Here is a 24,912-nt window from a genome sequence, read left to right on the forward strand (position 1 = left end):
ATCTTCGCTTGTTTTACACGTTCGTATATCTCTTTAGTTTCTTTGCGATATTTTGCTTCTATTGCTGCCTCTTCTTCTACTCTTTTCCTTCTAAGTATCTCTTCTTCCATTGCGGAAAGTGACTTGGTGGTTTGCTCCTTCCTTCTAAGTTTTTCTAATATCATGGGAATTGAGTTGGTGGTGGATGATGATTGATTCCCTATCGGAGTGGATAATTTTTCTTCATATAAAAATTCTCTGAAATCGGTAGTTGGTGATTGATTTGCCATCAGAGAAATGTGTTGAAGTTCACCTATTTTTTTTTATTGAGGTATCAACTGCAATAGGTGTATCCACTTTAAATAGATGAATACACAACGGCTCTTTTCCACTTTATCATACCGGCATTGTCAGTAACTTAGATCCCACGCCGGTAATGGTCTTTACTGGTTTATGGTTTAAAAAAATAGTCGTTATGCATTGAATGTTCAATGCCGACAGTGAACTAAGATGTTCCGTTATGCCGGTAGGGAGTACCGGCGCAGTAATTTGTATAAATTAAAAGCCGGAACATGGTTTATTGCACACAGAAGTTTGACACTTAATACCGGCATTGAATAATATACAGTTTCTATGCCGGAGATATAACAGTATTGAATTATACGATGTAAGCCGGAACTATAATTTATTTCAAATGTAATCCTTGTTGCGGGAAGCACGAATGCACTTAGCACGTGCATCAAGCCTTTAAACCAATTGGTGACCCAAGTGGACGAGTTATAGTCTCATGAGGGTTTACATAGAGATGTATCCACAAAACCTTACAAAAAACTACCCTAAAAACCTAACCAAATACCACTAAACCTATCAATCTTCTTACGAAGAATCCGTCTCTGATTCACCCAGCTGGTGGTACTCCGTGACTTTGCTTACAATGTGGTTCACGTTGGCATCAAACATGAATGCTTCTCCCTTTTCATGTAAGTAACGCGTTTTCACGGCTTCATGCTACAAAAACAACACAAAAACTTAGTTTGTTACATAAAATTTGAAAAATAGTGGTTTGTGTCGAATTAATCATAAAGATACTTACAAGTTGTTGAGGGGACAATCTATTGCGGGTAGCGTGCTCGATCCGGTGTTTCATTTTTAGATACTCAACCACCGCATTTAAGATGATGTCGTGTCGTTGCTCGATTTGTTGAGCAGTTCTCCCTTTCGGGTTACCGTAATCGTGAATAAATTTGTTAAAAATTTTCAACCACATGGAATCCTGCTTGCTGTTATTTATAGTTGAAGGACGAGTTTCAATGTACCATGCTTGGGTGATTGCTAAATCTTCCTCGGAGTCGAACGATGCCATTTGTTGTATGTGGGATTAGCTACTATATATACTAAGCTATTTATAGATGATTATTCTAGGGTTTAGGGTTACTAAGTTAGGAGGCTCAAGCAGATATTTAAGAACACACGAGTTTTGGGATTTTGGGTCCAAGTATTAGCTCTCCTTATATAGAGAAAAACCTCAACGACTAGTATTTTTGAAATCACCCAAACACCGGCATACAAATAAATGTGACATAGAATGCCAGCACCCAGTTCCGGTAGGTTTTACCGTTAGATGTCCATGCCGGTACAAAGGAATTTCTTCACAGTGAAATATGCAACTATTACCGGAATGGTTTAACAACAAGGTTCAACGCCGGTACTTGATGCCGGCATTAAATATATAATTGTGACCATGCCGGTATTTGTGAATTAAAAAAAAGACGGCTATTTTTTTGAAAAATAAGACTGTTGGAGATTCATTTCTATATAATACCCCCATTCCTTTGGAAAAATCTACACAAAGCACCCACCAAATAACAAAAAACCTTCACTCAAGAAAGCAAGCACCAAAAAATAGATCAATCAAGCACGATTAAAGTTCACAAGCGATGGGAGATTCATCATCAAGCTCTATTTGCAAAGTAAGTATATTGAACATAACTAACAATATATGGACAGTTAAAATCTTCACTACTATGACGCATAACTAATACAATGTTCTCTTACAGAATCATGATTGTCGGTGTCAAATTTGCAAGTCACCTTCTCATCTAGCCATGGACTGTCATTTTATTTATTCAAAGTGTAGAAGCTGTGATGGGACACGCCGGTTTTGGATTGCAAAAACTGATGATGCTGAAAATGGAAGAATGTTTCTAAGGTGTTTGAATTACCCAAACAATGATTTGACAAAGCTGTTGAACTAGCAGAATCAAGAGAAAACCACAAGGGCCAATGCAAGCCTATTGATGGGTGTGATGAGTTTTATATGAAGGGAAAGGAATATGTTGAAAGGGAAGATGAACCAATGAAGATTGTCCTTGACACCCCCATTCCAGACGATGTCTTCGAAGATATTTGCGAAAGGCTCAAAGGATCCGCAATTGTTGAAAAAGGATGGAAACGGATTATGAGATCATCTTTAACCAAAGTTACTCCATTACCATGTTTTAATTTAAAGTTTGAAATATAATGTAATAGTTTATCTAGGAATGAAATAAATAGACCTATTTATAACAAATACCGGCATACTATATTTATCAAAATCCAATGCCGGAATTATGCAAAACTATGCAAGAGTAAGAAAATCAGGTTTCCGGCGTAGATCCAATACTTTTTCTGATGCCGGAACTACCTGTAATCTACACAGAAACTTGTTCATTTTTATCCATTGTGTCCGGAATGGTTTTGGAGTAAACAGTTCCATGCCGGTATACATGTCGGCATTGAAATTAAATTGCTTTGAATGCCGGAACCAAACAACTTACAGAGATCTAAACATGTTTAACATAAACCAAACAACTGAATCGTGCTTAAATGTTCTTCATCGAAGTATCATAAACCAAATGTAAACCAAACAAATAAAGAGTTCAACTATAGAGTTCAACAAAGTTAGAAAATTTTCAAAACATAACAACCACCATCCAAATAACGAAACACAACTATAAAGTCATCACTTGGTCTTTTGCTTCTTGGAAATGGGCACCTTCCTTGTTTCCCCAAACAAAGTTCTTTCACTTGGTTCTTCAATTTTATCAAGTTTTTCCACGACTTCCTTCATTTCTTCAAGGGATAGCACCTCTCATTCCTCGTACTTGCAACCTAACATCTTCTTCAACTTGCCAAGCTGACGCCGCTAGTTTCATACATACAACACATAATTAGTATATATATGCCAATATAAAATTATGTGTACATTAAACGAGTAAGCAATTAACAATACTTACTAGAAATCCGACGGTGTTATTAAGTTGGGTCATCGTAGGTGGTGCCTCTATAGGAGTTGGAACGGGAGGGTTTTTCTGGGGTGGAACTTCGAAGTCTTTCGGGCGCACCACAAAAGGATGTGACCATTCCAAGTAATTATCAATGTAGGTTGGGTCGGCTTCACCACCGTTGTTTACAAGCTCCCAATTAGTAGCATCTACCGAACGACATGGTTCCCTCCAATGTGTTGGTTCTGGAGTTGGATCATACTCTACCCTCAACCTTGTGGAACTTTTCATGGACACATAAAGGTCAAGATGATACCTTTCTGTAGAGGATGTCATGTAGCAGGGTAATTGCTTGTATCCAAGTTGCCGCATCACACGCCGAGGATCAGCCATAACGTATCCCTTTGGGTGGAACAAAGGCCCGTTGTAAAATGCAACGTTATGAGACCTCAAATATTGACGGTTTTTTATAGCCTCCTTGTAAGGGTCGAACACAACATCTTTGGTAGTCATCGCGTCCAGATCCAATCTCATATCTGTCAGTCGATGATCGTTACCGGGCTTCGGATGGCTGTTGAACTGGTATTTCTTGGCTCTAGGCTCCTCGGGGTCATCAACGGGAATAATCTTCAAGAAGGGGTTGTCCTTGAAAAATGTTGGGAAATGTTCATAAGCCCACACCTATACCAATATGAAATGATACATATAAAAATCAGTAAATTTTGTGAAAAGGGTACATTGAACAATACAAATAAGAACATAAGTTTAAAAACAAAATTACCTGGAGTAGAGTGAAATTCCCGAAAAATTGGTTTGTAACCGCCAAAGAGGCCCTTCTCATATCCGTCATCAAATGTGCCATTACCACGGTGCCCCAAGAATAGCTAAAGACATCTTCCAACGGATCCAAGTATTGAAGGTAGTTTGCACTAACCCTGTTGCCACTAGTGTCAGGGAATACCCTAGTGCCCAAGATGAATAACAGGTACGCAACAGCTGTATAACGAATCTGTGCGGGTCCCATCCATCCTTCAAACTTCTTTCCTTTGAGCTTTGAAACTTCTCCTTAAGAAGGGTCAGCTTGAGGGTCTTTGTCCTACTAAGCTTAGATACATAAAAGCTTTCCACAGAAGTTTTGTAGTCCCAACCAAACAACTTTTTAGTAAGCTCGTGCAACTTCGTCCATTCTAGCTCAAAAGAATGATTATATCCTTCTGCAATTGATTTGCCGGTAACACTCAAGCCTAGGATGTTCTGAGCATCATCAGGGATCAAGGTCATCTCACCAAACGGGAAGTGCATGGTATCTGATTCACCATGATACCTTTCGACGAAGCAATTGTCTGTCACAATATCTGGTTTCACATAATTTTCAACCAAAGGATATAGACCAGAATCCTTAACTATTGCTTGAACATCTTCATGCCCCTTAGACAAATCCCAATGAGCCGCGGCTTGGTTTCGGCAAACACGCACAACCTTCGCGTAATCCTACAATTAAGAGATAATATGATTAAGAGATTATGCATAAATAAAAAACAATACATATGCACGAGATAGAAATTATTACATATGTTTGATATATAGTACGAGCCCACGAGTGCTTGTAGCCAAATAGATACCCCGGATCATAAGAAGCTGCGCCCCAAATTCTACCACGATCAAGGTCGGGCATCATGTCATAAACATGAGGAAGGTGCTAACCCTTAACTTTTACTTTTCCTTTGCCTTTACATTTCCCCTTGCCTTGTATGGGTTGTTGACTTGGACCACCTTGTTCCACTACTCCTTGGCTTTGGATTGCTAATTGAGTTGGTTCAATCTCATTATCTTCCTCCTCACTTTCCTCTTGCTCCTCTTGCTCATCTTTCTCATCTTCCTCCTCAACAACTCCGGTTTTACTACGATCATGACCACTCTCCCAAATTTCCCCTCTTGTATTAGCACCCAAACGCTTTTTGTTTTTCCCTCGAGGAGGCAGAGATTGAGGAGTATCAAGACCATCCTTCCTTCTTTTCTTAGTGACAACATCTTTATATTTTCCTTTGTTAGCCTCCTTTGCTTTAGCTTCCTTTGCTTTAGATCTATTTCAAAATAAGCACGAAATAAATATAAGAAAACTAACTTTAATTTCTAATACTGTCATAGATAAACCACATTACGGCATAGAATCATAAATACCAGCATACTGAAAAAAAGTATCGAACATGCCGGGATACAATACCGACATAGTATATCAAAACGATTACATGCCGGGAGCAGCTTCCGTCATTGATAAGTAAGTTTCTAGGATGTCGGCTTACTAGAGGAAATTCCTGGATAAGAAAACTCAAGTACCGGCAGCTACGTAAAATAAAAATAAATGCCGGAACGGAGTACCGGCATTGAAATAAAATTTTCCAGGATGCCGGTAGTAGTTCTAAAGTTTCTGGATACAAAAACTCTAGTACCTGCGTGGAATCTAACATACAATGTACGCCGGAACAACTAACAAAATCATAGGTTTTTCTGTTGATTAGAAGCTTGCTACCGGCGTACTCGTAAAAGTTTAAGTAAATGTCGGTACTAGGTTCAGAAATGGTGTTCATCCTAAATTCAATGCTGAAACTAAGTTCCGGTGCGGTCTTCAACCTAAATTGAATGCCGGAATGGGATACCGGTGTGGTCTTCATCCTAGATTGACTGCCGGTACTAGTTTCCGGTGTGGTCTTCATGCTAAAATGAGTGCCGGAATTTCTGAAACTCAACTGTTTCACTTAGGGTTTCACGATTTCGACCTAAACCCATTGCTACAAATCGATTGAAACACTAGTTAAACAGTTTTAAATGACTTACCTTCTCACAGAAGCCATATTTCTGAGTAGTTGATCGTCCGATAACTCTTGTTCTTCGTTTTCTTGCTCTTGAGCAATCAAAGCAAGCCTTTTCTTTAATTTCTGTTGAGCAATCGATTTTGATTTCGATTGGGCATCTGATTTGTTTCGTGGAGGAATTCTTATGGGTTGGTTTTAATCGACGAAGAAATTTTTGATTCAATGATTAATCGTAGAGTATATGAAGAATGATGAAGAAGAGGAGAGGAAGATGAAAGAAAAAAATATTCAAAACCTAACCCTAAGGATAGAGTATGCCGGCACAAATCAAATGGAGGATAACTGATTTTGGTTTTTTGGTTTTGATTTTAAGTTTTTAATTTAATGGGGAGGGTATAACAGTCTTTTCATAATGTTTTTTAATTAATCTAAGGGTGTTTTAGTATTTTCGCCCCAAAAAACACCCCTTAGAAGACACCTTTGGTTGGGGGAAGTAATTCATACCCCCAATTAGTTTCCATATCCCCCAATTGCGCGTTCATTAAGAAGTAACTTTTTAACTTAATTAAGTTGAAAAATCAGAAGTTAGATTGGGAATGAAATCTTAAAATGACTTCTGGAAACAAAAAAATAACCTTTCTTCGAAGCGAATATTCTTAATTCTGACTTCTGAAAACTACTTGTGTTTCTAGATACTGCTTTCGGCTGTGAAACATGCTATATATGTAACTACACTGAATGTAGTTTCGTGGAAATCAATTTTATAAGGCATTCGTTGGTAAAGTATCGGTGACGGGTTACTCATTTTATTGGCTAATTGAAATAACTCAAGTTTACTTGCACTATATTTTTCTGAAACACAATTATATCGGAAATTTTATGTGGTTATGATTTGGTTCTTTAAATTATAATCATCGAATTGAAATAAAAATGAATTAGATGAAAGGTCTTTCTTTCTCAACCTTCATTTTATATGTTTTTATTTTTTACCGGTGGAGACTTGGTCAATGATTTAAGCCAAACAATTAATCTTTAATTTTGGGAGAAATCTCTTTAGCGAGTCCAAATTTATGTACCCCTCTAAAACCGGGGTGGACATTCCTGCTTTCCTGATTGGTTGAAAAAATGTTTTAAAACCACCCTCTTTCCATGTAGTGGTTTTCAAATTTTCCTTCTATTTTTTTTTGTTGGGAATTAAAAAATAAACAGTTCCACGACTTCTCTGGTACATCAACTTTCACCGAAGAAAAAAGACAAAAGCTTGTCTTTTCCTAAATGTTTCTTCGCCCCAACAATTAAAATTCCATCTGCTTCAAAAACAAAAAAAAAAAAAAAAACATTCATAAAACTCAATATACAAATACATGTATTAATTGATTTCTCAAAAACCGATCGAAATCTGATAACAAATGGGAAGTAATCTGATTGTTCTGATTGTAAATCTTAGGGTTTCATCTATTTTTGAAGTTTTTGGATTTGGGTTGATTCAATTTTATCTCTGATGAAAAATTCAGTAGTTAGATGTTCAAACCAAAATCTCAACGAATCCACCAAAACATCAGTTATTTGTATGGGTTATGATTAGGGTCCCAATAATCCTTGTTTCGCTCTTTAATTTTTATTGATTTTAAGAATGAAGTAGTGTACCACGATCATACTAGGACTTGGAAATCTTGTCTGACTATCCAATACTGAGGAGATATAAGCTTGAATTATAGTTTGCATATAGATCAGAGGTTGTGAGCTAGAAAAGAGTTTATATTTTAATGATTTCAGAAGTTTAATTTTGGACCTATTTCAGAAAACATCGTCTATTGTTCCTTTTAGTTTGGTGGCTGAATGTAGTATGGATTATCAAATAAGTTTGATTTGTTACGCAGAACGCGAAAAAATGGCAGCACAGAAAAAAAAGATGCTACTGAGAAGATGTAGTCTTTATTTGTATTTCTTTTTTTTTTGACGTAATTTCAAGAAAGGGAAAAGGAAAAAGAGGTGGTTTTGAAGATTTTTTCAGCCAATCAAGAAAGCAGGAATGTGCACCCCGGTTTTAGAGGGGTGCACAAATTTGGACTCTCTCTTTAGCTATCACTAAATAATTTAATTTTTTCTTTAGTTAAATATCATTTGAATCAAAATTAAAAACAAAAATTAAATTAGCATCAAACACTAAACAAAAAATGAAAATAACGAAGAATTTCAATTTATATTTTTTAGCAATATATCAAGAATACATGGCACAATTTGAATAATTTTGTTTATGTAAGTGACGGTCCGGATTTATCCTTTGCAAAGATAAATCTATGGATGTGGTTGATCTATGTATCTAGTTTTTGTATTTTTATCCGCGGAAACTGTTAGGTGCATCAAAGGTCTGGTCCGAGGTGTTTTGTATTTCTTCTCTGAGAAAAGCTATTCAGATCTTCTAGCCTTCTAGGCAATTTTTTTCTGTCTCCTTACCCTAAGTGAAGCAGTCGTGGAGGAGTGATGGGGTTTACATTAATCAAATCTTCTAAGTTGCTGGAGGTAACAATATCTTTAGATATTCATGTTTTTATTTTGTTTATTGGATTTATTTACGGTTTTCTTTCTTTTCTGAGCTCTCTTCGTTTTCTTCAAAATAGAAAGAAGCCATTTTTCGTCCTTCATTTGTAATGATTTTCATTTGATGATCAAAATCTCTTCTGCTTCAATTCAAATCACATTCTTATCGACTTTGGTCTTATCTCACAACAATCATTGTTTGGTCAAGGAATTTGAATGATCTCTCAGAAATCACTGGATAAAATAATACAAAATGGAGAGGTTTGAATCTCCAAATTTGGTTTGATTTTTGTTTGTTGTTTGTCATTGAGAATAGAACCAACTTGGTGTTGATGAGGTTGTTTTCTGTTACATATTTACAATCCTTGGTGAACTCAATCGTTTGCTGATGTCGGCCGTTATTGAATGCAACTTCTCTCAAATCTCCTCCTCCATATCCCGTAGAATTTTTCCGCGTCAACTTATCTCTTAGATGATATTCTTGAAATTTATCCAGCGAAACATGGGTAAAAACGTAGCTTCTAAACTGTGATTTGATGATTCTGATGGACTCTCATATAAGGCTTGCATTCTCAATCCAGATTCTGGCACTTTACTAAGCAAAACAAATTTTAATTTTTGTTTCCTGATTTATTGATTCCTTCAAATCTTTCAATCAAATTTCACCATTCAGGACACTGAATCTCTCCAATGGGTTTTGAATTCACAGTTCATGATGAATTGGTTTATTTACTCATAGTTGCATATCCGGGTTTTGATGTTTTGGTGTTTTCATGAATTTTGGATGATAACAATCTGAATTGTAGCATGAATCAGGTACGTAAAAGCCTATATAATTCACCTAATAAGATATTTTCAAGAGTCAGTTGGGTTTAGGATCTTGAATGACAAGACATAAAAAGAAACAGTTCAAACCTTTTTCCCAACAGAAGTCCTGGATTCATAGCGTTTTTTTTTGCTGACACACAACCCATGGAACCCCTATAGTCAAAAAGATATCTATTACATGCTCTGTGACTGCTAAATTTATGTAGGCCGTGTGGTTGTGTTGTTGTTTTCTCGAAACACCATCCTAAGCACAGTAAGATATCTAGGCCATGCTACGCTTGGGTAGGAGAACTTAGAATAAACGCCTCTTTGTTGTTGGTGAAGAATAAAAGAACACAGAAAGTTTTAGAGATAAGAGATAAAGGAGGTTTCTTCCCGTTATATTTGTGTTTTTAATGATCAACGTCGATGGTTTTTGATCAAAACCTAAATGCTTCTAATATTTTGTTAGATTTCCTTGCATCCCTACACAAACTTGATGGCAATTTGATTTTTGGCTATAAGCTTTCATTTTTGTAGGTTGGATTGCATATCAGCATTTATTTACCTACTCAAATCATCTAAATGAATCTTTTCTATTGGTAATCAATCATAAGTCTTTTAGAATTTCTCAACAATTACCTCTCCTTCCGTTATCTGCAAATATTAATTCACTTCTCATGATTTATGAATGGGTTCTCAGTTTGTATTTTGTAGTGATTGGTTTTCTTTTCTTTCTTCTCGCTTTTCAGTATGTGATCTTTTATTTTTTAATGAACTATAATCATTTTTCTAAAGGGAGGGAATGGACAAAGGGTTGAACCAAATTAAGCTTTCTTTACTTGAGGCACATCGATCTACGAATCGGGTTCATTCGAAGAAGGATGGGAATCAACCAATTCTCTATATTTAGGTACTCATTTTACCTTGATTTTTGGTTATGTCCTTCTTTTCACCTGTTTTCGTTAGTCTTAGGCTTTATAAATGTATCCATCACTGTGAACTTCATATGCGTCATTTACCCCAACTCAAGTTGACTTTGAGTATAACCACTACACTAAATTCCCGGATTAGTTCAGGAATTCGTAATGGCTTTTGGCCCATTACAAAATCCCCCTTACAAATGGCCTTTACGAAATATTTGTAACAGACTTTCCCCGTTACTAATGTTTCAAAATTTCGTAACAGATATCAGCCGTTGCTAAATGTTTTTATAGGCGTGCCAGCCATACGCTTCGTCACACCTGGGTCGTAACACCTGGAATTAGTGCGTGTGCCATTCACATGCGTGATTTTGAGGATATACCCTAGTGAAATCCAGATTCCAGATCGAGTTTTCATTTTTCATTTCTCATTTTTTCTCTTCTGCTCCTGCCTCTCTTCTCTTTCTCTCCTCTTCTCAAAGCCTCCCCTGAAGAGATTGGGGTTTCAGTCATCTGATAAATCCATCAAAGAGATTAGAGATTATAGTTTGACAACAGTTTCGATCGTAAGTTTTTCACTAATCGTCTGTTCTTTTAATTAGGGTTTTGTATTTTATGGTTTTCTTCATCTGATAAATCGAATACGATTTTTATTTATTTTTTAATTTCGTTTTAGGGTTTTATCTATTGAAGAACTGAAGAACTTCGAAGGTATTTGTTTCATCATCTGTTAAATCAAATTTTAGGGTCCAAAAGATATATGGTTTAAATATACTAACTGACCTAATCTGATTTTCTGATTTCATTTTAGGGTTTGAAAGATATCAGTGGTAAAGTGTGTCATATCTGTGAAGAGGGTGGTGATAATAGTAATTTTGTGGTAAGTAAATTCATTTTTTAGGGCTTTTATTTTCACTTTTAATCCAGGGTTTCATTTACTTGTACAATCTAATGATAATTTTTGTTTTGTATTGATTGAAACTACGAATTTGATTGTTAGTTGTTGAATTTGGGTATTCTGTTCTGTTGTTGTTGCAGGTGATAAAGCAGCAGGAACAGCTGAAGATGTAGATCTTGCAGTTGATGTTGCAAGCAAGACTTTATCTAGGAATAAAAGGAAAGATTGGCCAAAGGCTACTGGAGCTTTTCGTGCTAAGTGTTTGAGAGCAATTGCAGCTAAGGTATTTGAGATTAATTCCCTTATTATTCATGTCGATTTTCCATTACTTATGGGGTTTAATAAGTTGAGACTTAGAAAGATGATATCATCTTAGTTATTAGAGTCCACCTAATCTTGTGAAGACAAAAAGAAAAATCTGATGCCCCCAGTCCCAGGTTGGAATCCAGTTATTACTATTAGATTAGTTTTTGAGTGATTGATAGTATAGATTTTGACGGTAAGCGCGTATCGGGAGCAGGTTATTTAGTACAAATTGTTTTAGTTGCTGCAGCAATAGTTTACAGGTGTTTGTGTTGAAAATCTTAACGTCTTTTGGGTGTGCTGAAATTTTTGTTTCACCTCTCTTTTCAGGTACTTGAAAGAAAATCTGAGTTGGCTAGGCTAGAAGCCCTTTATTATGGCAAACCATTGGATGAAGCAGCATGGGACATGGTATGATAACAACACACCTTTTCGAAAGAATTCTAGAGGTTTAATCTATTATGGATATTTGCCTCACCTTTTTTTTTTCAATCCAGGATGATGTTGCTGGATGTTTTGAGTATCATGCAGATCTTGCTGAAGGCTTAGATGCAAAGATAAAGGTTCATGTTAACGTCCCAATGGAGACATTTAAGAGTCATGTTCGCAAAGAACCCATTGGAGTTCTTGGTATGATTAATCCATGGTAATATATGTTTCTTCCTGAATTTTTGTAAAACCATGGTTATCTTGTTGTATTACAAATGTATTTGTGTACATACCCATCGTATCAATCCAATCTATAAGATAAGAGTATCATGTCTGTGAAACTTGTTTTGACGTCAATGCTGGATTATTCTTTATTGAAGGAATTACCCTCTTCTGATGGCTATCTGGAAGGTGGCTCCATCCCTGACTGCTGGGTGTGCAGCTATACTAAAGCCCTCCAAGTTAACATCCATGTAATACTTCTCTTTCCTTCTTATTTATTTTTATGCTTCTTTTCCGTTTTTGTCTGTGTGGATGTTCGTGAAATTTTTTACTTGTCCTGACTAGCTCATCGCATCTTTATTTTTCAGAACTTGTTCAGAGTTGGGTGATATCTGTAGAGAAGTTGGTCTACCTCCTTGTGTACTAAACATTGTAACTGGATTAGGTCCAGAATCTGGTGCTCTTTTAGCAGCTCATCCTTATGTCGACAAGGCACATATATATCTCTTAGTCGTGCAACTTTAAACTGTTTAAATTCTTGAGTAATTCTTCTTTACAACTTTCGCCATTTGTACTGTCTAATTCGTCTGATTTTTTACCAGATTTCATTTACCGGAAGTACTGCAACAGGAAGCAGAATGATGACAGCTGCATCTCAGCTCGTCAAGGTATCGAAATATACTCGTTTTTTCTTTTTTTTTTTCTCAAATTTTCCATGTTCCTGTCCGTCTTATTCCATAGTAAGGACCCTGATTTAGAGACATTGGAGATAAGATAAAACGTAAGCTCCATATGTCAACAGAGAAACTCATCAGTTATTAGTATTTCATTCTTTTGTTATCATTCCTCCCTCTCACTGATGTATTTGATTGATCTACAGCCTGTCACTTTGGAACTCGGTGGTAAAAGTCCTATAGTTATATTTGAGGATACAAACCTTGACAAAGGTAAATATCTAATTTACAACTTTATTTTGCTTGAATAGTATCTGAATATCTGCACAATAGTTACCGACACATAAAATTGTATGGAATAGCTTGTGGTGTCTTGAGTTATGTCATAACACTTGAAGTTGAATCATAAGACTGCAGTGTTCCCTTTTGTGTGGATATTAATGTTTCTGTTGCTTGTGTTTTTATTCTAAAACAGCTGCCGAGTGGACTATGTTTGGTTGTTTCTGGACAAATGGTCAAATGTGCAGTGCAATATCTCGACTTATTGTACACGTAAGTAGCAATACTGAAACCTTTTCCTATGCTCTGCAAGGCTACTTTCATGCCATGTTGCCTTCCTCCCCCCCCTATTTGGCTTTTTATATTGATCCTGAAATAAGAAAGAAATATTTATTTTACATTTCAGGAAAATATTGCAGAGAAATTTCTTCAGAGACTCGTTAGCTGGGTTAAAAAAGTCAAGGTCTCAGATCCTATGGAAGAAGGTTGCATGCTTGGCCCTGTTGTTAGTGGAGGACAGGTACCAACATTGTCTAACTAGGACTATTTCTCGCAAGGATTTATTTTCTTCAGGCTTGTTCTTCAGGGATTTATTTTCTAATCACAAGGTTCTGTTCCCATACCATCCTAAGTCTTTAATTTTTTTTAACTCTTAAGCTGTTGAGGTGTTAGGCAATTAAAGAGTATGGCTAGAAGTAACTTGTTATGTTTTCTTTGTTTTCACAGGCATCAGTAGAACTTCAAGGCATTAAAGGAATGTGGTCTTTAAGAGTATCTACTGACGATCCTTATATTACCTTTTTGGTTAGCATCAACTTGTGTACCTTCTAGATTACCTGGTAAGTACTTCACTTGTATACTTGATAGATTTCATGTTTCTTACAAATGTACTCAGTTCTCGTAATATAGTCAAATCCATGATGTTATTGAAACCTTGCTCCACGCCTTGGTGAAAGAGAGCAGTCCAACACCTATGTGTAGTATTCAAGATCTGACATTAGTATTTTGTTGTTGGTATAATATTTGGCAGTAAACCCATCATGTGTATTGTGTAACTTAACTAGGATTTAGTCGAAAAGTCTTTAGAAGCAGGTAGGTAGTCAGATTAAATATATTTATTTTTGTGTATAATGGAAGATGCTTGCCACATTTATTTTTGAAAAGTATAACTTAACTGAATTCATTGATGCAGTAGCCCTTGCCATATTTTTATGCTGATGTTTTAGGAAGATCTAAACCAGTTTGAATGTCTCTCTGAATTCTCTCTGTCTCAGATGTCTTACTGTTGTTTTCATATCTCCTCAGCTATGCGATGGCAGATCTCTTTGGAGGGGGTTTCCGTTAGTGTTTATGCAGCAACTTGAGCTGGTGGAAGGACAAGAGGGCTTATACCCCTGAAATCATACACAAGCAAGAGGTTCTACCATTAAATGGCAGCCATTATGTCCCTTAGCAGCTGCAAGTTTTTAGTAAGTTTCTGTTAGTCTGTTATTAATTATTCTGCTAGTCTGTTATTAATTATTAATTTTCTTTCCAGCAAATTCAGTTCTTAATCACCTTTTGTTGGATCTAGCTACTAGAAAGTGATGTGTTCTTCTTTGATTGCAGGGGGGAAGAGTAAAAGAAATTGGATATTCTTTCAAATGATGTATTTGTTAAGGCTCTCGTAAGCAGTGGAAGAACAGTAAGTCTTCGAGAACTATTGAGTTAGATTTGACTATGGTGTTCAATGGATTTGCAATTGGCTAAGTAGTTTATTCAATCATCCTTATCGACAGTCTATTATAGTAAAGGGAAGAGGACGGAGAAGCAACTTTTGTGGATCCAGCGTTGCGTGGAAGGTGACTGTTGATCCTCTCTCATATTGTGCATTCTATGTTAAGTGTTGCATGACCTGCAAGTTGTGGATACTTTCACTTGCAGCAATAACTTCATAACTGCTCCAGTTTATGTGAAAGTTTGAATGCATGATTTGGTTTTGATTAGCATCGGTGAAACAATGTGCTCTTGCATTGACTAAATCATGCAATATTTTGTTGCTGTTTGCTAACTTTTTTGTGATTGTTGGTCTACAAGGATGATGGTTCCTTGGTGTCGATATTTTCACTTACGGGGAGTAATTCTCAAGATGGACATTTATCTGTTGGCCGAAATGGTGTCAAACAACTACGAACGGTAATACATATACACATGTGCTTGGGGAAAATTTATTGTCGCCATTTGTTGGATTCTTCTCTACTAATGCGATCTTATTTGTGGGCTTATTTGTAGGTCATGCATCCAAATATCTTATCATTTCTTCACATCACAAAGGCCGAGATTTTTGATGGTGCTACTCCAAAGCATACTACCTACATTGTTACAGAGCCTGCCATGGCATTCTCTGAGATGATCAAGGAACTAGGCCTTGAAGGTACTCAGAGGTATACCAGGATTTTCTTGCTTCTTCTATAACTCTAGAGTTTTTTTTCCAATTTTCTGGGTATTTAAACTAGCTGCTCGGGGATAGTTCGAGGGGGATACATGTTTCATGTAGTTTAGCATTTCTCCCAGTCAGCATATCTCCTTTCCTCTGTACCGTAGAGTGATGGTTATCTTTGTAGTTTAGAATTTCTCCAACCTGAACTTGAGGAGTTGGAAGGAGCTGAGTTGGAGGAACAACTTCTACAACCTGTAGTCCAAACTCAGGTTCAAATCAAGGTAAACCTTTCAGCGGTTTCATGTAGTTTAGCATTTCTCCTGGTCATCATATTCTCCTTTCCTCTGTAAATTCTTTTTGGATGTTTCAACTGATTCAATGTGGATTACAATTTTCACAGGAGATGCATGGAAGGCATTGCTTGATGCAGCTGGAGTGATTAAATATTAACCAACTGATGAAAACTTAAGGGATTGAATGGTTGGCTCCGTTGGTGTTACTGCAGCAACTTGAGTTGGTGGAAGGACAAGAGGGCTTATACGGTTATACCCCTGAAATCACACTCAAGCAAGAGGTTCTACCATTAAATGGCAGCCATTATGTCCCTTAGCAGCCGCAAGTTTTGAGTAAGTTTCTATGTAGTTTCTGCTTATAGTGATTTAAGTGAGAATGAACTGAACTCAGGAACTTAGTAGGTTTCTATGACTTCCCTCATAATTTGATACTTAACAGATTTATTTTGGTACTTGAAAATAATTTGTATTCTTTTTTGAATTGATTGATTGAATGTTGATATGAATTGATTGATTGAAGGAAGTATTAAATGTGGATTATGGACGGAATGAATGATGTATGCAGGATATTTGGAATTCCCGGTCTATTTCCGGCAGAACTGAACTGCCGGTCATATTGACCTGGTCAAAATTGGTGAGCATTGACCAATTTTGACTAGGTCAATGTTGACTGGCAGTAATTTTTTGCTGTTACGAAAAAATTCGTAAGGGCTTAAGCTGTTTCAAACTACCATGTAGTAACGGCTCCTGCATGTTACTAATGTGCCACGTAGTAAGGGCTGAAGGATGTTACGACCACGTTGTTACAAAACAATTTGTAAAGGCCCTAGTTGTTACCACGTTTCAAATTCATAAAGGCCGTCAGCTGTTACTAGAGCCGTTACAACCAAAATTCGTAATGGCCCTACCGCCGTTACAAAATTTTGTGACACCCACTTTTGCAACAGACAGGAGCCGTTACAACCCGTTTTAGTAACGGCTCATGTCTGTTACTGATCCGAGAATTTGGTGTAGTGAACTGATGCAGTATTAAGGACCCATGAATGGAAGAATTTGAGGTCTCTCTTTCCAGAATTTTGGCGTCATGGTATGAGAATGGAATGGTTCTGCCTTGGATGATGGAGCTAAATTATCTGAATGGTTGTCCAATTATACAGGCAAACCATTTTGTTTAGTTCGTTTTAACACAGGTATAAAAAAAGTTCTCTCTTTAGATTATATCATTGAGCACACGCAATATATGGAATCTTAGTATGCCAACATCAGGTGGCGAAGATGTTGACAGATGAGTTGGCTGCAAAGATAAAACAGTAATTTTGTTTGTTATCATTGAAATTTAAGTTTTTGACATGAAAAAGAAAAAAAATACTATTTTAATTTGACGACATATTATTATTGAAGTTTTGTGAAATGCATAACCACACTACTACTACATTGGAATGAAACATGGACAACGTTGGACTTCTATTCTTACTTCGTTGCAGGAACATATCTCACTTGCATCCAATGGCTCTTTTCTAATTTATTTTTCCATGGTGTTAGAGCATTGCTCGGTCGAACTCGCATGCGTTGCTATCTCAAGCATGTTTGTCAATGTTAGTGATCAAAACTATAAATCTTGATTTCTAGTCTACTATAGCTAAGTCTAGGACTAGGATAGAAAGTGTAGTTGAGCTCAAGGACTTCATGTCAATTCATCATACAAGAAGAAGAACTACTCAAGGAACCGGTGGAACTTCTCGAAAAAAAGGTATGTGAAGACTTGAACTTATCTGTCACTCAAAAGTCTATCTACTCTATCTTCTACTTCTTGAGACAAAAAATCGTACGCTATATATAGACTTAGATTATACACATTTGGTATTTGGAGCCGAGTATACCTCGCCTATCTATATCTCGAAATATGTGTTGGTAAGCGTTTCGCTTCGACCATGTTTATCTTTACCTAGTGACGAAATTCATGATATGTTTCAATCACTTTGAAAATTGCTTTGACGAGAAATGGTGTAACAACTACATAACATCCTCTAAAAATGTTTCAATGGTTGGAATGAGAGTTTAGATTACATAACCAATGATGGACATAAGTATTGTTGTGTAAACACATATGTGCATAAGTCCTATCCCTTGAGCCAAAGTTTGCGAACTTTGTTGATCAAGAGAAACCGGAAGAATGGCTTGTTGCCAAGTCCGCGAACTCAGTCCGCGAACTGCCGAACTTCTCATCCCGATAAAATTCTGATGGAGTTGACAAACTTGTTGCGTGAGTACCAGTCCGCAAACCCAGTCCGCGAACCGGCGGAAAGTCTTTGCCGAGATTTTCTACTGGAGTTTGTAAACTCTGCCCGTTTCTTAAGTCCGTGAACTTAGTATGCGAACTTAAGAAGGTTATATATCTGAAGATGGTTTTTGAACTTAAACTTATAAAGACTAAGGAATGCAGTTTGCAAACCGTGTCTATAGAAGTTTATGAACCGATTCAAGTGAATCAAATCATCTTTGCTTCAATTGTGTCTTGTGTAGTACATAAGATTTCCTTTCAATTGAACAACTCTCTAACTAGTTCATTTGAAGTTATTTGAACTAGTTATGGTGAAGAAGAATATGGTTGGTATGAAATGCTCATATGGCTAACCTTTTGGTTAACTATTGTTGAACCAACAACGTACACGTTTGGGTACGGTTAACAAACCTAGAAGCGTGCAGTTCATTTGTGTAAAGCAAGCTAAGTTTTCGATCTAACGGTTGAGAAATATTAGCTTGAATCTAAATCAGGTTTTCATCTAATGGTGGGTATTGTTTTCTTTGTGACCAAGGCGAAACCCTGATTTGAAAGACTATATAAAGGAGACATCTAGTACTGTGCAAAACTAATCCCCACACTTCACGTGTGATACTAGTTTGCGTGCTAGATTCGATTCTCCTTTAACCTTTGGTTTTCTTCTTCTAAAACCAGGTTAAAGACTTCATTGGGATTGTGAAGCCAGACCGATACTACTTTTATCGTAGTTGTGTGATCTGATCTTGCATCTTCTATCGTACGAGTACAATCAGATTGATTGGCTTGAGATTAATATCTCTGATAGGCAAGATATAAAAAGTAGTCACAAAAATCTTCGTCTCATTGTTTGTGATTCCGCAACATCTTGGTTCGCTACCATACGATTAAGATTGTTGTGAGGTGATTGATTTATCTAGGATGTTCTTCGGGAATATAAGACCGGATTATCAATTGGTTCCTATTCACCTTGATTATTATCAAAAGACGGAACAAAAACTTTAGGGTTTTTCTGTGGGAGACAGATTGATCCTTTGATAGACTTGTTTGTGTGAGACAGATTTGTTTATTGTCAAAGCCTGCGATTTTGGGTCGTAGCAACTCTTAGTTGTGGGTAAGATCAGCTAAGGGAATCAAGTGCGCAGTATCCTGCTGGGATCAAAGGCGTAGGGAGTACAACTGTACCTTGGATCAGTGGGAGACTTATTGGGGTTCAACTACAGTCCAGTCCGAAGTTATTTTGGAGTAGTCTAGTGTCTGTGGCGGCTTAATACAGTGTGTGTTCAATCTGGACTAGGTCCCAGGGTTTTTCTCCATTTGCGGTTTCCTCATTAACAAAATTTCTGGTGTCTTTGTTATTTCAGTTTCCGCATTTTATTGTTTTATCTTTATAATTGAAATAATACAGGTTGTGCGTTAGATCATCAATTAGAGTAACCCAACCTTTGGTTATTGATTGTCATTGATTGATCCTTGGATATTGGTCTTTGGTATCATCCAAGTTATTCCTTGTGTTTGATTAAAGACTCGCTGATTTCTATTAGCTCAAGTAAATCAAAACAAGAGAGAGATATTAACTCCTTGAGATACTTTTACCTAGATTGAGTCTGACTGTCTAGTTGATTCTCTAGAAAGTATTTCGTAGTTAGTCCATACAAATTGCTAAGAAAAATATTGGGTGGTGTTGTTAGACCCCCGCTTTTTCAATTGGTATCAGAGCAGGCAAACACGTACAAGACCTCAAAAGTATGTGTTTGTAGCGATCTGAATCTATGGACAAGAGTACTATCTCTGATAAACGCTTTACCAGAAATAAAAGTTCTATCTCGTCTAACTCTACTAAAGAGAAGGGTTCTACAATATCGAATATACATGAACCTTCTGTACTAACGAGACAGACTAACACTGACATGTGTACTTCCAATTATCCTTCAAATGTGAGCCTCTCCATTAATGAACGGGATTCGGCTGAAGAGAGTGAGTTGATTCTAAATTTTGTCAGAATCCAAGCTGATATATTCAATCGGTTGAAGCACCAATGTCAATGTTCTACTTGGTGTAATAAGAGATTGCAAATCCAAAGGTAATACTGAAGTCCATTCTTCGTGTACGTCTCTTGAAGCTAGCCTTAGAAGAGATGCCTTGGAAATTGAACATCGCCTGAGTAATCTCTCTATTCAAGGATGCTCAAAGCAATCTAACATGCCAAGTACTTATGACACAACTAAATATGGTTCATGCTCAGAAGTAAAACCGAAAGTCCGTTCTAGTAAAACGGATGTGCCTGAAGTCACCATCAGTCAAGGACGTTGCACATCAAATGGAGGGAAGAAATCTTCTAACGATGATATTAAGACTGTATTATCTAATCATTCTGATGATCAGAAAGTATGTCTTGTCTGTGAGACAAAGAGTTCTGTTAAACGAAAGGGAACTTCTAGGTTGAAGAAAAACTCTTTGGTTCAACTTCAACACACCTTAGACTTAATTCTTAAAGGTGTAACTGACATTCGTATGACTAAACCAATCGGTTTTCATACCTACCTTGTGTATGTTACCAGGGAAGTCAGTTCAATGAGTTCCTCGAACACTCAAGAACAAAACATACGTCTTAATAAACATCGTCTAAAAGAAGATCGTGTCGTGGTCTTTGGAAACAACGCTGCTCCTGCTGAGAAAGGAAGTTCAGAAGAAAGAAGAAAAATTGATGAAATGAGAGATAATCTGAAAAAGATAATTGAAGGGTATAAAGAATTTGTCAACAGGTTGTCTTCCTCCTCAAACCAAAAATCTCATGGTAAGAACTCAAACTATGTCTCATATTTTGATGACAGTAAGTTTTATGATAATTTCTCACATAAAAAAGAGTCCCTCTCTAGATTCAGGAGGAAAAAGAGGCTTGACCATAAACACAAATCTCTTGATGAGCTTGTGGCTCATACTTGTGCTAATTACTCACAAGGGTTGAAGAGCTTACTCATAAAAACCTTGTTGAGTAAGATGTGTTAATTTTCAGGTATACTTTTGGCATTTGCATATGTTAAGTTGAGCTATCTTCTTATCGTCCATAGCTAAGCTTTTTAATTGCAAACTTACTATGCTTAAAGTATTGTTTGTGTCTAAAGTGTCTTCTCATTTTCGTTAGGAAGTCGTCTTTTGATTTATTTATTTTTGCTACAACTTTGCTCAAAATTGCTTTCCTGAGTGATGGAATTTTTCGAGGCTTTTGTTGCAAAAATCCCTGTTGGGATTTATTTTTGGGGGTCAGGTTGTACTCGAACGAATATCCGTGTTCTGAGACGAGTCAACTGTTTAAGGAAACTCTTGAATCCCTTCCCTAAGAGACCTTTAAATATAAACCTATTGAGTTGCAAAAGTCACGTACACATACTCTAGGTTGGTTTCTGGGTTGTCAAGAATGTCTTCTTCTTCATCTTGCTATGGTGGTTTTGCAAGAGGATTCATTGATAAAGGTGTTGTTAAGTCCAAGAAGAAAAGAACTCTTGTAGATGAAGATCATCCTAATGCTTCATGTTATTTTGCATATGTTCATGAGGATGCTGAAAAGGATGATATGATTTCTGCTGAAGTTGTTCATGACTTTCTTAAGTACTTTGGGGAAGAAAAAAAATAGCTCATTGCTACTCTGAAAAGTGTTGATGCGCTGAAAACTGAGTTGGAAAAGGTTACCCTTGACCTTGGTCTCATAAAATATCACATCAATGATTTTCGTAAAGAGAATCACCTCTCCGATGATGCAATGGATGCTGTCTATCACAAGCTCAAAGACCAGTTGTCTCATGAGGATTCTGAACCGTCCATATGATCTTAGTTCGTGTTCAGAATAGCACTGGAGTCTGTTTTCCTTTAGCTTGTTTTATTTTTTCCTAGCATGTCTTCTTTTTGGTTTAGTTGGAAGAATAACTAGTGCTTGAATAGCAATGATTGTGACTACACATAGCTATTATTTTTCATCTTCTTGTTCTTTTTTAGGTTTATTGGTTTAAATTCTAAAAATATTTGGAGGATGATGGTTTGCAGTATTTAATCTTTATGATGTGGTATATTGCAATTTGTTATGGGGTATTGGTGTTTACGTCCGTGAACTATGTTGTCCCATATTTTGTCAAAAGTAAAGTCGTTCATGATCGGTATTCATGTATTGATTTAAGGATGAATCGACTTTTGACATATACAAAAGTTAATCCTATATTGTCAATTCTTTGATGGAAGATAGGTTAAAATCTTTTGTGTTCAAGGATTATGTCTATTAAATATCTTTATGCAAATAGTGACGGAAGATAGAATGAATCCTTGTGTATTCCACAGTATTGATCTTCACTGATCCATATTTTATGTAATACCATGAGGCTCCGTAATGTGTCTTATGTTGAGCACGATACAACCAAGTTGATTAATTTTTGATTAGATTTGTTGGTCCGTAAGATACTTTATGTTGAGCATTCTTGAACTAAATTAATCATTTTGTTTGGTTATTTATTTATTTCTCCATAAGTCTTTTTATGTCGAGCAAAACAAATGACAATTAAATTGATTACTTTTGTAATTAGTTTGGTTGTGTATTCCAATTAGATTAATTATGGGTTCTCTTGTAATTAATCTAGTTGAGTATTTTCATACTCTGTAAGATTCCTCTTATGTTGAGTATATGAACGACTATCCTATTCATTTCTAATGGTTATGTTAGTCGTATGCTCCGTAAGTTCTCTTATGTCGAGCATAATCAATTAAGTTGATCACTTTTGTGTTTAATTTGATTGTGTATTCCGATTAAATTAATCATGGGTTTGCTTGTGATTAATTTGATTGAGTTTTTGGATATAGAAAATCATTCTCATGGTTTTTGGTGTCCAATCAAAATCCTTCTTTTCTTTTGAAATTAAGGTCGCTCTTGTTGTTCCCTTGGGAATGACATCTAATGGGGGAGAGTTCTTTTGAACTTGTGCTTAATGGTCCTATCTTGAGGGGTGTGCGGCTTTGGAATTTTAAAAGGGTTATCTTGTATCTTTAAACTCCTTGATGAATGCTATTAGCTTCGGCTACATGATTGCATCTAAATTAGATGGTATGTATTTTCTTTTAGTCATGAAATGTCTCTTACGGAAATTTCATTATGATCCCGTTCTTGTACCTTTGCAAATTTTATTGAAAAAAAGGGGGAGAATTAATATGTAGTTCACACTACAAATACATATGGTTTTCGGATCATTGTGTAAGGGGGAGTGGTTTCCATGTGACATGGAGCATTGACTAAGGGGGAGTGATACATATCACCATAGTATTATTGTTGAAGTTGTGATATAATTAGACTTTGACACTGTGTAATAATACTATGACACTGTATAACAATGATCGAGATCGATGCTTTCTCATTGTTATAGCTACGGATCTTCAACAACGGTGATGCTAAACTTACAACCTTTGGGATCATTGGAGTACTTGGAAGTTACGAAGATTTCGAGGAATGTTGAAGATTAGACATGTGGAATAGGAGCTACTAAAGTTCATTTATCTTTTTTGTATTTCATATGTATTGATAGTTTTGTCACTAAAATTGACAAAGGGGGAGATTGTTAGAGCATTGCTCGGTCGAACTCGCATGCGTTGCTATCTCAAGCATGTTTGTCAATGTTAGTGATCAAAACTATAAGTCTTGATTTCTAGTCTACTATGGCTAAGTATCGGACTAGGATATAAAGTGTAGTTGAGCTCAAGGACTTCATGGTGATTCATCATACAAGAAGAAGAACTACTCAAGGAACCGGTGGAACTTCTCGACGAAAAGGTATGTGAAGACTTGACCTTAACTGTCACTCAAAAGTCTATCTAATCTATCTCCTACTTCTTGAGACAAAAAGTCGTATGCTATATATAGACTTAGATAATACACATTTGGTATTTCGAGCCGAGTATACCTCGCCTATCTATATCTCGAAATATGTGTTGGCAAGCGTTTCGCTTCGACCATGTTTATCTTTACCTAGTGACGAAAGTCATGATATGTTTCAATCACAAAAATTGCTTTGACGAGAAATGGTGTAACAACTATATAACGTCCTCTAAGAATGTTTCAATGGTTGGAATGAGAGTTTAGATTACATAACCGAAGATGGAAATAAGTATTGTTGTGGAAACACGTATGTGCATAAATCCTATCCCTTGAACCAAAGTTTGCGAACTTTGTTGATCAAGAGAAACCGGAAGAATGGCTTGTTCCAAGTCCGCGAACTCAGTCCACGAACTGCCGAACTTCTCATCCCGAGAAATTCTGCTGGAGTTGACAAACTTGTTGCGTGAGTCCGTGAACCCAGTCCGCGAACCGGCGGAAAGTCTTTGCCGAGATTTTCTGCTGGAGTTTGTAAACTCTGCCCGTTGCTTAAGTCCGCGAACCTAGTGTGCGAACTTAAGAAGGTTATATATCTGAAGATGATTTCTGAACTTAAACTTATAAAGACTAAGGAATGCAGTTTGCAAACCGTGGCTATAGAAGTTCATGAACCGATTCAAGTGAATGAAATCATCTTTGCTTCAAATGTGTCTTGTGTAGTACATAAGATTTCGTTGCAATTGAACAAATCTCTAACTAGTTCATTTGAAGTCATTTGAACTAGTTACGATGAAGAATAATATGGTTCGTATGAAATGCTCATATGGCTAACCTTTTGGTTAACTATTGTTGAACCAACAATGTACACGTTTAGGTACGGTTAATGATGTGATTTGTAGATAGTGGTAAAAGTGGTTCGATTCTCAGACTTGTGAAGGATATT

General features: G+C 36.5%; 1 protein-coding gene across 1 annotated transcript; it reads left to right on the forward strand.

The window, feature by feature from the left end:
- Positions 1-9,403: 9,403 nt before the first annotated feature.
- LOC113272418 (betaine aldehyde dehydrogenase 2, mitochondrial-like) lies at positions 9,404-16,328 on the forward strand. Its single transcript, XM_026522253.1, has 18 exons — positions 9,404-9,412; positions 11,138-11,210; positions 11,365-11,507; positions 11,858-11,938; positions 12,025-12,173; positions 12,337-12,429; positions 12,547-12,670; positions 12,781-12,846; positions 13,059-13,125; positions 13,328-13,404; positions 13,538-13,651; positions 13,858-13,970; positions 14,437-14,600; positions 14,740-14,815; positions 14,910-14,972; positions 15,208-15,306; positions 15,403-15,831; positions 15,951-16,328. The coding sequence occupies exons 1-12, from the start codon at positions 9,404-9,406 to the stop codon at positions 13,960-13,962; spliced, it is 1,101 nt and encodes a 366-aa protein (XP_026378038.1). The 3' UTR covers positions 13,963-13,970; positions 14,437-14,600; positions 14,740-14,815; positions 14,910-14,972; positions 15,208-15,306; positions 15,403-15,831; positions 15,951-16,328.
- The last annotated feature ends 8,584 nt before the right edge of the window (positions 16,329-24,912 follow it).

Source organism: Papaver somniferum, chromosome 4, assembly GCF_003573695.1.
Source record: "Papaver somniferum cultivar HN1 chromosome 4, ASM357369v1, whole genome shotgun sequence".
Lineage (NCBI taxonomy): Eukaryota > Viridiplantae > Streptophyta > Magnoliopsida > Ranunculales > Papaveraceae > Papaver > Papaver somniferum.